The 15,079-nt window shown below is 40.7% G+C and overlaps 1 protein-coding gene across 2 annotated transcripts in view; it reads left to right on the top strand.

Moving 5' to 3' along the window:
- The window catches only part of MTR (5-methyltetrahydrofolate-homocysteine methyltransferase), a 103,011-nt gene that overhangs the window by 50,343 nt on the left and 37,589 nt on the right, over positions 1-15,079 (top strand). For both annotated transcript variants that reach the window (XM_011976376.1, XM_011976375.1), the window contains exons 16-19: positions 4,704-4,883; positions 6,871-6,987; positions 7,299-7,439; positions 14,143-14,232. In XM_011976376.1, the coding sequence (XP_011831766.1) occupies positions 4,704-4,883; positions 6,871-6,987; positions 7,299-7,439; positions 14,143-14,232 (528 nt within the window). The remainder of the gene's footprint in view (positions 1-4,703; positions 4,884-6,870; positions 6,988-7,298; positions 7,440-14,142; positions 14,233-15,079) is intronic.

Here is a 15,079-nt window from a genome sequence, read left to right as displayed (position 1 = left end):
TCAAATGGGAAACTACTGTTGCGGCTAAGCAAGGCACACCAGCTTTGTTTCAATAGCTGGCTGCTGTGTTGGAGTCTTTGGTTAATGTCTGTGATCCGTGTTGCAAACAAAACTGCAAGGTCAAGACCAGATACGACAGGAGGCTGGGCCTGAGACTTCTGGATTGAAAGGCAACGAGAAAGCATTTCTGTGTTTTTCGTTGTTGCTGATAGTTTTGACCAGCTGTTATTCTTAGCTCTACATAACAAGATACAGGACACCTTTATTATTGAAATTTCTATGGGACAAGTATACTGACTCTAGATTTAGTTCTCTTTTTCTAAATGAAATGATTTTTAATTTTTTTCATATAATCCATAGGTTCACAAAAATGACTTTTTTGTATGACAATTTTTGATAATGTGAAGTTTCTTAGAAATATAATTATCACATAATAGCAGAATAGTCTATATTAGTTTTTGTTTGCACATGTGTAAACTATATAAAAGAATAATCAATATATGCAACACATTATCCTTTTTTTTTGTTTTCTTGTTTTAAAATGATTTGAAAATAAATTTCTAATTATGAGACCCATTGGATCTTGATTAATATCTAAATAATCCTAACCTAGAAAATAACAAGGAATTGGTATCTTGCCAATGTTTAGATTTGTCTCTGAGGAACGTGGAATGTCTTTCCAATTACTCATTCGATGGAGTTGTGTAATTATCCCTAAATAGGAAATCTCTAGATCATTCCTATGTGTTTTGTTTGTTGTTTTTATTGTAAGTGGCATATTTTTTCTTTGGTAGATTTTTTCCCTTTGGTTGTGATTTTTAGATTTTTTCCTTTGGACACTTCCTTTTCTTCAGTGTTTACCTTCCTGCTTGTCACTGTCTCTCTTGAAAGGCACAAATATCCATTTCTATCACTTCTGGTTTGTCTTTTTTTTTTTTTTTTTTGAGATCAAGTCTCACTCTGTCATCCAGGCTGAAGTGCAGTAGCACGACCTCAGCTCTGCAACCTCCGCTTCCTGAGTTCAAGCAATTCTCCTGGCTCAGCCTCCCAAGTAGCTAGGACTACAGGCGTGTGCCACCACAACTGGCTAATTTTTGTATTTTTAGTAGAGGTGATTTTTCACCATGTTGGCCAAGCTGTTCTCAAACTCCTGACCTCAGGTGATCCACCTGCCTCAGCCTGCCGAAGTGCTGGGATTACAGATGTGAGCCACTGCACTGGGCCAGACCACTTCTTTTTTTAACTACAGTCCCAGAATGGGCCTCTGCTTCCTTCAGGGTTCTCTTGCCCATCTTCAACTAGTTCAGTTGGATTTTAAAACTTTAACTTACCTCTGAAGTTAGCCCTGTTATCTCTGCTCCTTTTCAGACTACATTAAAGAATCTAGGTTCTTTAAAGAATCTACGTTAGGCCGGGCGCGGTGGCTCAAGCCTGTAATCCCAGCACTTTGGGAGGCCGAGACGGGCGGATCACGAGGTCAGGAGATCGAGACCATCCTGGCTAACAGGGTGAAACCCCGTCTCTACTAAAAAATACAAAAAGCTAGCCGGGCGAGGTGGCGGGTGCCTGTAGTCTCAGCTATTCAGGAGGCTGAGGCAGGAGAATGGCATGAACCCGGGAGGCGGAGCTTGCAGTGAACTGAGATCCGGCCACTGCACTCCAGCCTGGGTGACAGAGCGAGACTCCGTCTCAAAAAAAAAAAAAAAAAAGAATCTACGTTAAAGAATCTACACATTGTCCTTCTCTTCCTTACAGTATCTGCCTTGATGACTAAATCAGAAATTGTTTTATTGCATTACTCCCTGAGTGTCTGGTATTTTAGCAAAATCTGAGCCATGAGCTTCTTAAGAAGTAAAGCCTTGTACTCACTGGTCACAGTCTAGCTTCTCTATGGCTTAAGAGTTTGATAAAGCTATACATGGCATTTATTCCTTCCTTCTTGCTGCTTAGAGTATCACTGAGTTTTTCTTCTACTCCAGCTAAGAAGGTGCCACATCTCACCTGTCAGTGGTTCTCACCTGGCTTTACATTAGCATCACTAAGGGGCTTTTACAAAACACTTGCTGAGGTCTCATCTCCAGATTCTGATTTAACTGGTTCAGGGTGAGGTGTTACTATTATAAAAAACAAGCAAACAGAAATCCCTCCAGGTTATTGTAATGTGCAGCCAGGCTTGAAAGCCCTTCCTGATGGAGTAAAGCTCCCGTTCTGTTGTTTTACTGAACTTCTATTCTGGATCTGTGAAATCCACAAGCACGATTGAGGCTTTATTGGTGTGTCTGTCCCACAGCCCTGGTGAGGGGTAAGACAGAAGCTTGGTGAACCTAACATGATATGACCTGCTCCTGACAAAGGCCTGTAAACCAACGCTGTGTTCACTCTGAGAGTCATTATTTAATCAAGTGACAGAGGTTGAGTGACACTCAACCACTGTGGCACAGATACTGTGCTAGGCACCATGAGAACAATTTGACAAGGGCTTCATGCTTATGGAGGTTAGAGTTGATGACTCTGTTTTGGTTCTAGAAATGAATTCCTGTCCTGAGGATGCTCCTGCTTGTCCCACAAGCAAGGCTGTCTTTGGTACACAGCTGGGCCCTACACCCTACTCTCCTGTGGGTAACATACTGTTCACTTCAACCTGCCCTGCTTGGCCAGATAATATTCATGGCTTAGGAGAGAAATGACCAGGACCCTGACTTCTTCATCTACCAACCAGACTAGGTTACTCAGGAATACCAGTGGCACTGGTCGTCCCTGTGCCTTCTCTCATAGTGAGCTTAGCTCGGCCATGAACCTAGAGCCTAGAACTCTATTGGGCTGTCTGGTGAAGGGTGAGCTTTAAAAATTCAAGACTAAAGGCAGCTGCAAATGACCTGTTTCTGACCAGTTTTTTCTGACACACATCTCAGTCTCAACCTTTAACCTTTTCACTCTAACTGAAGGCAGAGGAAGTAAGCATTGAGAAAATTCCATTAAGGAAGACGAAAGCGCGCCACCTTCCCTAAAGCCTGGGTGCAGTGAGGCCACAAAGACTACTTCCTGTCTCCCTTTCCCTGGGCCGCTTTGTCTGCTGACTCCTAGAGACACTTCCCTCCCAAGTAGAGGTGAAATCTCACCCCAGCAGCTGCCCGGAGCGATTAAAGAGACCAAAGAAAACAGTTGAAAAAGAATACCAAAGTAGTAAGTGATCAAAAGATTAGATCTAAGAGTGAGTTCTTTTCATAATTCCCCTACTCCTCATTTCTGTTGTCTAGAGCCTCACTAGATGCACTTGACCTATGTCAGTGTCCCCACCCCCTCATGTCCACAGAAGTCTGCAATGCAGATTGCAGTAGGGTTGGCCATTTTTCAGGAATGTTTTTCACATTCATTGAGAATTGACCTTCAGAATTGTGACTTATTTTTTCTTACCACTCTAGTGATAGCAAGTAATCGTTTTTAAGAGTAGATTTGATTTTTCATACAACCAGAAATCATTCAGGATGTAATTTGGTGAATACCCTGTGTTGAGGTTGTAAATTTGATCTGAAGACAGTTTCCATGACAAAGTTCAGAAATGCTTTGAGTAAAAGCAGCATTCATACATAATGTTGAGCACGTACGTTGACAGGCACTGCTCTGGGCACTGGGGATACAACAAGACTGGCATTCCAGCTAGGAGAGAGGAGTTTACCAATTAATAAGTAACAAAACAGCCAAAAATACTAAAGATGTTGCTAAAATAATACAATTTCTGGAAAGAAATACTCTGAAGAAGAATGGAGGAGGTGAGGAAGGGTGGAAGTGGCTGGTTTAGGGAGGGTGATTTAAAGTAGGCTCTGAAAAGGGGGCCCTTGGGCAGAAGCCTGAGTCCTATGAAGCACAAGGCCATGTCACAGTATGTTCTGGGTAGTGGCAGCAATAAATGAAAGTTGCGGAGGGAAGAATAAGCTTGGCGGGTTTCAGAAACACCAAAGGAGCAATGTAGGGGGTGCGGAGTAGAGGAGAGGGCACATGGTAGGAGATGAGATTGGAGATGTAGGCCAAGATTCTGAGGCTGCTGTGAAGCAGCTGGGGGATGAGTGTTGCTGGAGTCAGTGTTTTGCCTTTTAGGGACATTATTTTGAAGGTAAAGACTAATTTGTATTTATGACTTAAGACACATGTTAAGCCAGTGTTATAATGGGTGGAGGTGAGGAATAAATGCATATCCTTGAATACACTTAGAGTGTTTTTGCAAAAAGATCAGAGAAAGCAGTGGCAGTGTGAACTGGGTGATAGGTTGTGACACTGCTGGCAGGTCAAGAGAGGAAGGGGCACTTACGTTAATCTCTTCTTTAGTAATATTTGATTTTTTATCATATGCATGTATTTTTTAGAAGCTTTTTCATAATATACCATATGTGTGTATATGTATAAGATTTGATTTTTTGCGGAAAGTATAGCTGCTGTGTTTGTGAACACACAAAGAGATCTTTAAACCAACCTCTCCTCTGAGATAATTTGATAAGTGATCGGAAGCTACTTGGCATTTAGATTTCTGTGAAATCCAAGCATTGACACTTGAGTGTTTTCAATGAGTGAAATGTGCTCTAATAGATAACACTTAATATTTTAATATTAATATTTTATTAAAATAAAATAACAGGTGTTTAATATTAATATTTTAATAGATACTTAATTTTTCTATTTCAAACTACATCTTTTGCTCTTTTCTCTAGGCAACGGAAACAGACACAAAAATCAGAGTGTGCACCCGGGCCTACCATCTTCTTGTGAAAAAACTGGGCTTTAATCCAAATGACATCATTTTTGACCCTAATATCCTAACCATTGGGACTGGAATGGAAGAACACAACTTGTATGCCATTAATTTTATCCATGCAACAAAAGTCATTAAAGTAAGTGTAGACATTTTCTCTCCCAAGTCATGGCTCAAATTCGTCCCATGGGTCTAATGAATGGTTAGAGCTGACATATATTTATTGGCTGAAATGTTAACATTCTTGTTCTTAGTTAGTAAATAGTTTTTCTGAAATGTAGGAGACCTTATTTTTTTTTTCTTTAGTGGAGTTTTAACTTGTGTAACCAACAAACTGTAGAATATAACAGAGCCTGATGAACTCGCTTGAACCCAGGATGGTGGAGGTTGTGGTGAGCTGGGATCACGCCACTGCACTCTAGCCTGGGCAACAGAGTGAGACCCTGTCTTGAACAAAACGAAACAAAACAAAACAAAAAAACCACAGAACCTAAGAAATAATTAATTATGAAGCATATGAGAGCCTTCATTTAGGTCCCAAATAGAGCATAGCAAGCGCCCTCATCTGTCTCTCCTTTTGCAGTTACACCTCATTCTCAATTTTATAAAGTAGCTGTCGTCCTGAGTTTTATGATGCCACTCTGTTGCTTTTCTTCATAAATTTATTGCTTATACACGTAGATTTGATTTGCATCATCCATGAATTTTGTATTTGCAAATTCATACACTCACTGAAATTTATTTGTGACCCCAAAATCAATACGTCACTTCTGCAGTTATTTAGACATACCCATATGCAGAGTGGTGGAAAATTTGAGTGGCCCAACCCATATTGTTCCCAAAGAGGTCAAACATGGCAGTGACCTACTTTCTTATTTCAGCTCTCATCGTGTACACAGATGTCCTTTTTGCAGTCTAATGCCATATTTTTCACATTTTTATGCTTTTTGTTGGTGAGGTCACTTTTTAAAATGGCCCCATACTAGTACTGTCTAGTGTTCCTAAGTGCAAGAAGGCTGTGATGTGCCTTATGGAGGAAATATGTGTGTTAAACAAGCTTTGTTCAGACATGCGTTATAGTGCCTTTGGCTGTCAATTCAGTGTTAATTAATCAACAATAAATATTAGATAAAGTATCTTAACATGAACACACAGAACAAGGTTATATATTCATTGGTAACCCTGTATTTCTCCTAGGAGCAATGCTCTGGTATTTCCTAATTCAGTGTTTGCAGTGACCTTAAGGAACATAACTACCACAAAATAATAAGAATTGACTGAATATCTGAATGATATAGTTTGGTTTTGCCTGCTTTTGAGCCTAATAAAAAGAATCATAATATTTTTATGCTTTTTTTTCTTGCTCAACTTCATTCTAAAGATTTATCTGTGTGTCTGTAGCTGTTTGTTCATTTTTATTAACGTATAATATTCTGTGGTATAACTATACCACAATTAACTGTTCTATTGTTAATGGACATCTAGTTTGTTTCCAGCTTTTGGACATTATGAACAATGCTGCTCTGAGTATTCTTATATATGTATCTTAGACATACATGCCTGAGCTTCTCTGTAGCATATACCCAGAAGTGGAATGGTTGGCTCATAGTAGTAGATAATGACAAACTGTCTCCCTAGATTCTTGAGCCAATAATAGTAAGTGAGAGTTCCTGTCATTCCGCATGTCTGATGATGCTTGTTACTGTTATCGGTATGGTTGGAACTTCAATTTCCTTTTGTCCTTTTATAGTTGGTCAAGTTTATAGTGAACTAGGGAGTCTGTTCATTTAGGCTATGGAAGCCTTCTAGTAATTTGTACGTTTAATGAATAGGGAATTCCTCTTTGTCTTTCTGTGTGTGTGTGTGTGTATGTGTGTACTCACGTGTTTTCCTTAGGGAGAATGGAGTCTAGTAGGAAAAACTACTTACGAAGCAGCACCTTTGTGATACCATAATACAGCAAGCTTTGCTCTATGTCTAGTAACAGGAAGCTCTGAATTACTTTGAACTTCGGATGGTTTTTGTTTTTTGTTTTTTTTCTTTCGACTCCTATATAAAGCTTAAGAGATATGATTGCTGTTTTTAGCAAAAAGGGGAATCTTCTCATGTTTTAAAATTTTTGCCAGGAAACATTACCTGGAGCCAGAATAAGTGGAGGTCTTTCCAACTTGTCCTTCTCCTTCCGAGGAATGGAAGCCATTCGAGAAGCAATGCATGGGGTTTTCCTTTACCATGCAATCAAGGTATGGGAGAAGAACTGTTTGTCCTGCGGAAACCAGCTTTTACTTGGGGTAGGGATTTTCAAAGTGTGGCATCTAGGCTAAGTCTGGCCTGCTCCCAGTTTCTGTAAATAAGATTTTATTGGGATAGAGCCACACCCATTCACTTGGATCTTGTCTGTGGCTGCTTTTATGCTGTAACTGCAAAGTTGAGTAGCTATGACAGAGGCTATGGCCTAAAATAGTTTCTATCTGGCCCTTTACAGAAAAAAGTTTGCTGATCGCTGACTTAGGGTATCACTGTAAATTCTCATTTTTATTTGTATTGCCCTTAGTCTGGCATGGACATGGGGATAGTGAATGCTGGAAACCTCCCTGTGTATGATGATATCCATAAGGAACTTCTGCAGCTCTGTGAAGATCTCATCTGGAATAAAGACCCTGAGGCCACGGAGAAGCTCTTACGTTATGCCCAGGTAGACAGACAAGTGTTCTAATGGATGGATTTTTCCTGTCTTTAAATGTATTACTCACCCACAGTTAGTAGACCTTCATTGTGAAATAGAAGCAAATATCAAATCATATATTTAGATCACTGAAGATTTCTACAGAGAGTTGCAGAGATGGTGGTGTAGCTAGGGCAAGGAAGGATAAACAGACCATGCCTAGGCTGCTTCCGTATTCTGGACTTAGGTTTCTTTAAATTTATTTTAAAATGTAAAATTTATTTTTCTTGTACCAAGTAACATATTAGTTCTAGAAAATTTACAAAATTCTGGTAAGCAAAGGAAGAAAATAAAAATCACTTGTAATCCTACCACCCAAAGTTAAACACTTGAGATTTTGTTATAACCTTTAAGTAATGGGAGGTTTTTTTTTTTTCTCTTTGCAGAATGAATATGCATGCATAGGTACATGTACACACATTTTTTTTTTTACAAAAATAGAACTATAGATGCTTTTATGGTAATATTTTTTTCTTAGCAGTGTACTGGGAACATATTTCCATTTTACTTGATATTTGTCTACCTCATTATTTGAAATAGCTGTTCTGGATTTTCTTGTGTGGCTGTGTTAGCATTACGTGGTCCCCAATGTTACATGTTTTGGTTTGTATATCTGTTTATGTTAGGATCTAGTCCATCTGTGGCAAAGTTCTGCAGTTCAAGGCTTGAAGTCTGTGCACATTTGATCTGTAAAAAATGAGTATAATTATAGCTAATTCAAACACCAGCTTGTTTCTCACTTACATGTTGGGCGCAGTCCTAGGCACATGAAGTATCTATCATAGATGCTGCTTCCTAGAATTCAGTTTAAGGAAAGTTGAGATCTTTACCTCAAAAGAACTTGCATTTTAATCTGTTTCAGAGAATGATGGCAAAGGAAGACATTTTTCCGACAAAGCATGTTGAGAAAGTGGTAGGATGCTTTTGTGTCTCTTGCCAACTTTGTTAATATTTTCCATGTTAGAATCTGAATTTAGCTCTGATAGAACAGCCAACTTTTCCTCTTCTACAGAAGAGTAATAAAATGCTCTGGAAGAAGGATAGGGCACTCTGAGAGTAACCACATCCTTGTTTTATCGGCCTTACTGGTAGTAAGACTTAGATTTCTGAAATTGCTTATGGAAGCCTTAGGCTCAACAAAGCTGAAAGGAGTTCAGACACTGTGCCAAAGCTCACATGACCCTCCTCTCAGTTCCTTAAAAACATTTCTAGTTTCTCATGTGGACCCAGGACAGAATGTCTCATTTGGTTGTGGCAGATACAATCAAGTTCTACTTCTCAGCACATTACTTAGGAAACATTCCGTAGATTTTAATTTTTTTTCCTATTAACCGTTTTTGTTCACATAGACAGAGTGCTTAGTCCTGTCTTATTCTTTGAACGCTGAGACATGGGCGTTAAACACTATTCAGTTTTGAGTCATGGTCCATCTTCTACCTAGTAGGGGGCCCTTCATTAATAACTGTCAGAGAGTTCTGTTGAAGGCCAAAGGGGCATCATAGCCTCTATTGTCATGAAGTCATTTTAGACAGTTCTTAATTAACCCGTGAAATGATGTGTTTTTATCTTTTCCCTGATCTATCCAGAGGAGGCAGCCCTCTCACTTAGGAAAGGGGCTCCTTATTTGTAAGACCATTCCCATTTCAGGTTTTTTTAGCATTGTATTTTGTGCTAGACATTCTTTTGGTCTGTACTGTCTTAGCAATTGTTTACAAGCTTTCATTTCTGTATGTCATGCTGAGCTACCAAGAGGTTTTGCCCCTGGAGGCACTGTCAAAGTGAGGGAAATCTTAATAGCAATTGCAAGAGCTTAACAATTCATCATAGAAGAATTTCCTCATTCTTAATGTAACCATGAGGGCTTCTCATAAGCCACTGACCTCTCTGTCAGGGAGGCTGTCTACCTTCAAGGTGACTTCCGTTGCCGTTAAGAGAATTAATAACCAAAATAGGTATCCTCTAATAACTCCTGGAAGTCGCCAGCTGTGTAGCAATTCCTTAGGATGCGCTGAGTGCAAATGGAGCATGAAGAGCAGGAATATTATGAGGAAAATAAGAGTCAAGGAATTTTTTCTCTTTTATAAGAGAATGATCTCTTTCGGTTATTGCAAATGAAGAAGTCTGCACCCAGCTTCCTGTCTGATATATTATTGAACCTGGTGGGAAGAGTACTGCCTCTGATCTTCCAAGGCTCTCTAATCTCACATTTGGGGAGGAATGGGATTTTTCTGAAAAATAATTTTCCTGATTGAGTTCAGACTGACTTGTGGTAAGTAAATTATTTTTGACAATAAAAATTTCCAGATACCATGTAATTTATGTGGAGGATCTTTATTAAAGGGTACCCTAATGGAGGCCAGGCCTTCTGTGGAGTGGAAGGATTGCTGCTCTGGATAGAATGGATGTGGAATGACCCTGGAGCTTGAGAATATTCTTGATACTTTCTGGGAAAATTTTCTGTTCTTTGATTTGGCCTTGATCCCTCCCTTCGTCATTTGGGCTCACATTCTTCTTTGGCTTTCTCTGCAGCAGTTTACTTCCTTTTACAACCTACACAACCATGAGGCCCCTGTGAGGCAGAAGCAACTCTAGAGTGGGAAGAAGTAGTTTTTCTCTTTAGCTTTGTACACGTACAGATACAAGGAGTAGCCAGATGGACACGACAATTGCTTGGTCAATTTGCTTTGTAGCTTTCTATCTACTAAGCTTCCACAGTGTGCCTGGGTCTGGTCTTCCTTAGTGTGTGAAAACTGTGTAGCACCTTGGATGTATATCATGGAGAACTCCCTATTGAATAACTACATGAAAAGTAAGATGGACCTCAGCATGCCATTGTGTATTTCTGAAATAACTGCTTTTAACTGTACTGTTTCATTTTAAGTATTGCTTTCCTGAATCAAATTCATCAGGTTTGGAACATAGCTATCAGGTGGGATAGTTTTTAGACATCGCAACCTCCAACACTTCAGTGAATTCTTTACTGCTCTTTGTATCCTCTTTTGCCTCTGTCCATAATCACATATTTTTTGCCCCCTTCCCACCCCATAAGTCTGGCACATTGTGGTATTTTTCTGTGGACACACCAGAGCCTTTTTTCAGGAGTGTTTGGAACACACTGCCCTGTTTTTACACAGCAGAACTCCATCCGCCAGGTAGGAATTGTCTGATTGTGTGGCTAATAGAACAAATGGTGTTTACAGGTATCAAGTGATGGAACTGTGAACATTAGAGGGATGGTTTCTTTTTTGATTACTATCTCGTTCAGGTTTTTCAACATATGAGAGTCATTGTGTTGTTATTATTCCAGTTACCTCTTTGGCCCTAAATCTTGGAGTTCTCCCCAATTCCTTCTTCCTCTCTCTTCTTCTTCTTCTTCTTCTTCTTTTTTAAATTATACTTTAAGTTCTGGGATACATGTGCAGAACGTGCAGGTTTATTACATAGGTATACACATGCTGTGATGGTTTGCTGCACCCATCGACCCGTCATCTACATTAGGTATTTCTCCTAATGCTATCCCTTCCCTAGCCTCCCAAACCCTGACAGGCCCCAGTGTGTGTTGTTCCCCTCCCTGTGTCCATGTGTTCTCATTGTTCAGTTCACACTTATGAGTGAGAACATGTGGTGTTTGGTTTTCTGTTCCTGTGTTAGTTTGTTGAGTATGATGGTTTCCAGCTTCATCCATGTCCCTGCAAAGGACATGAACTCACCCTTTTTTATGGCTGCACAGTATTCCATGGTATGTATGTGCCACATTTTCTTTATCCAGTCTGTCATTGATGGGCATTTGGGTTGGTTTCAAGTCTTTGCTATTGTAAACAGTGCCACAAAAAACATACATGTGCATGTGTCTTTATAGTAGAATGATTTATAATCCTTTGGGTATATACCCAGTAATGGGGATTACTGGGTCAAATGGTATTTCTGGTTCTAGATCCTTGAGGAATCGCCACACTGTCTTCCACAATGGTTGAACTAATTTACACTCCCACCAGCAGTGTAAAAGCATTCCTATTTCTCCACATCCTCTCCAGCATCTGTTGTTTCCTGACTTTTTAATGATCGCCATTCTAACTGGCGTGAGATGGTATCTCATTGTGGTTTTGATTTGCATTTCTCCCTCCTCTCCTTCTTAGTTATTGTCTATTAATACCTTTATGTTTGTCCTTTCCTTTCCTCCTGTTACCACTACTGAGTCCAGGTCTTCATCAGGGACTATTCAGATATTCTCCCTATTTTGTGGTTCCCTTAAACATGTGACTTGGAATGTTAATCTGCAGCTTTAGAACTTTGAATAATGTCTCCCCTTTCTTCCCATGCAATTGCCTGGAAGGTTAAATTTAAACTCCACAGCATGGATTTTTGGCCCTCTGTGACTTGACCTCTACCACCCTGGACAAACATTACTCCAGCAAAATCAGTCTTTGTGTAGCATTAATTCATCCAGCTAATATTTACTGAAGTGTCGCTCTGAGCCATTCGTTTGATTGAACTTAGAGGATCTAACTAGTAAGAGAGATGTACCCCTACCGTCTTAGAGCCTACAGCTCAGTGACACATGCAAAAATGTATAGAGGCGATTGTCACCCAGTGCAGCAAGTGCTGTGAGAGGGGAAGTGCAGGATGCTAGGAGAAGCCTGAGGGAGATTCTGACCTCAAACTAGAGGTGGTCAGGGAAAGCTTCCCAGGGGACGTGATAGGTCAGGTGAGACTTGAGAGAAATAAAGGAGGTAGCCAGGCCAAGGTTTGGGAGTAGAGTGCAGTGCTTGTGGTCCCTGCCAGGGGAGAGAGATTTGCATCTAGCCAGAGTCTGGCATTGTCAAAGGTACTGCATAAATGTATGTCAGATGAACAAATGTGAAGGCCTGGAGGTGAAGAGATGATGGAGAGCATAAGAAACAGAAGTGTTATGGATGGCTGAAGCTTGTTGGGAATGGCAGAAGAGGAAGCTATAGGAGAAAGCCAGGTCAGGTGTCTTAGTCCATTCTTACGCTGCTGATAAAGGCATACCTGAGACTGGGTAATTTATGAAGAAACTGAGGTTTAATGGACTCACAGTTCCACGTGGCTGGGGAGGCCTCACAGTCATAGTAGAAGGCGAAAGGCACATCTTACATGACAGCAGGTAAGAGAGAGAACTTGTGCAGGGAAACTCCCCTTTGTGAAACCATTAGATCTTGTGAGACTTATTCACTATCACAAGAACAGCACAGGAAAGACTTGTCCCCATGATTGAGTTACCTCCCACTGCTTCCCTCCCACGACATGTGGGAGTTGTGGGAGCTACAAGTCAAGATGAGATTTGGGTGGGGTCACAGCCACACCATCTCATCAGGGCGTTGGATAGTGTAGTAAGGAATCAGTACCATGTCATGAAACCAATAGGAAACTTACACAGAGACTTTTTTCACAGGGAGCAGTTGGATCAGATTTGCATTTTAGAAGCATCTTTTTGGCTACAGTGTGGAAGATGAATCAGAGACCAGAATGATTCTGGACTGTAGAGACCACTTAGTTCTTGGACTATGAAAATGGAGGCAGGGTGGAGAGAAAAATATTGAGGTGTGATCATTAGGATGAGGTGATTGATTGAACTTGAGTAGTGAATGGAAATTCAAGGGTGATACTTAGGTTTCCAGTTTGGCAGCTGGTACCACCAGCTGAGGTGGAGAAAACAATAAAGTAATGCAATTTATCATGTGTGCCACGATCATTGCGCTTTTGTTCCTTTGCTGAATCTGCCCCCTCTCATCATTCAGCTTCTTTGAAACCTTTCTTTGCCACCATAGCTTACAATAACCATTCCTCCCTCAAAATTCATACGTACCTAGTCTATATTATGTACTCATTCAGCCCTTGACATATACTCTCTTTCTTTCTTTACATATTTTCTACCTCTCTTACGATATGGCTGTCTTAGTCATGAGTTTGCTCTAACGGGATACCAAAGACTGGGTAATTTATAAAGAAGTTTAATTAGCAGCTGGGAAGTCCAAGAGCATGGCCTTGGCCCCTGGTGAGGGCCTTCTTGCTGTGTCATAACATGGCAGAGGGCATCTCATGTGAAGAGGGCAAGAGCAAGAGAGCCAGAGAGATAGCAAACCTGCTTCCATGGTAGCAACATTAATCCATCCGTCATTAACTCGTTAATCCATTCATGGGGGGAGGGGGATTAGGTTTTCAACACAACTTTTGGAGGACACCTTCAAACCATAACAATGGCAGAGTCCTTGAGAGCATAGTCTGTGTCATACCTCCTGGTGTGCCCACCTTTGATGTCTGACTTAGCTTCATTATGGCCTCCCTGCATCTGTTTGTGGGTAGTGGTGATCCTTGTTGAGAGCTTTGAAGGCTCATCGGGTTTGGAGTATAGCTTCTCTTACTGTCCTGGAAATATTTTGTCTTGAGTTGTTATTTTTAGAAAAGAGGGAAAGGAAAGAATGGAACTTTACTCTGTCTCTACACTAACTGTTCAAACCCTAAAAGATTTCTCATTTTTCCCTCCCCTTCCCTCAAACATTCATTGAGATCTTATTTTATGCTGGACAGTCTACTAGGGGCTGGAATAGTAAAAGAAGAATAAGATACAGGTTTTTATTTTTTATTTTTTTGCCATCAAACAGTTTTGTTAGTGACGAGTTGTATCCATTTCTTGGTTTCAATTTCAATTCAGACTCAAGGCACAGGAGGGAAGAAAGTCATTCAGACTGATGAGTGGAGAAATGGCCCTGTCGAAGAACGCCTTGAGTATGCGCTTGTGAAGGTGAGTTACAGGAGCCTGAACTGGAGGGCTGGAGCCTCATCGTGGCTGACTGGTGCTGTTGCGGGCGGTGTGGTGCTGACAGCAGCTGGAGAAGGAGATGCTCTAGACCACTGATTGTCAAGCTGGGGAGGTCCCCCTTGCTGTCCCCCAATCCCCCCACCATAGCACATTTGACAGCGTTCAGAGACATTTTTGGTTGTCATAACTGTGCGTGGAAGGTATTACTGGCATCCTATGGCCAGGGATGCTGCTAAACATCCTACAGTGCCCAGGACAGCCCCAAACAACAAAGAATATTCCCTCCCAGGTGTCAGTAGTGCTGAGGCTGCGAATCCTGTCCTGGACTAAGTTGCTGTCAGTTGGTCAGCAAGTCAGTTTCATAGTTGGAATTTTAGGCTTTAGGCAAGATCCAATAATCTCTTGGCTACAGTTTCCTCATGTGTGAGTCTGGAGAATCTCAGAGTTCTTTTTTTTTTTTTTTTTCCTCTTTGGCTCTGGAGTTTAACATAGTTAACTCTTGCACCTTTTGAGATTCACATATTTCAATTTGTGGAGCTAGTCGGCCAATCCAAGGATCATTGAACTGGGGACCTTGGAGGAGTGGGGCTTGTCATTGAAGGGTGGATAAGTCAGTGGAGGCTTCATGGATTTGAACTTCATTTAAGGGCCCCATCCAGTGTCGTTTCTCCCCAACCCTACAGCATTACAGTGAGAAAACGTACTGATCTCCCCACAGGTATTTATTAATGTATAATCTGGTAAAACACTAAGATACAAAATGTATTTTATGATGCATTTGAACTTATTAGTCCTTCTCTATTAGCTTATTTTACTGAGGTACATTTTA

This window comes from Mandrillus leucophaeus, unplaced genomic scaffold (assembly GCF_000951045.1).
Source record: "Mandrillus leucophaeus isolate KB7577 unplaced genomic scaffold, Mleu.le_1.0 Scaffold165, whole genome shotgun sequence".
Lineage (NCBI taxonomy): Eukaryota > Metazoa > Chordata > Mammalia > Primates > Cercopithecidae > Mandrillus > Mandrillus leucophaeus.
The sequence above is the reverse complement of the archived record's forward strand: the minus strand, read 5'-3'. Positions and strand labels throughout refer to the sequence as shown.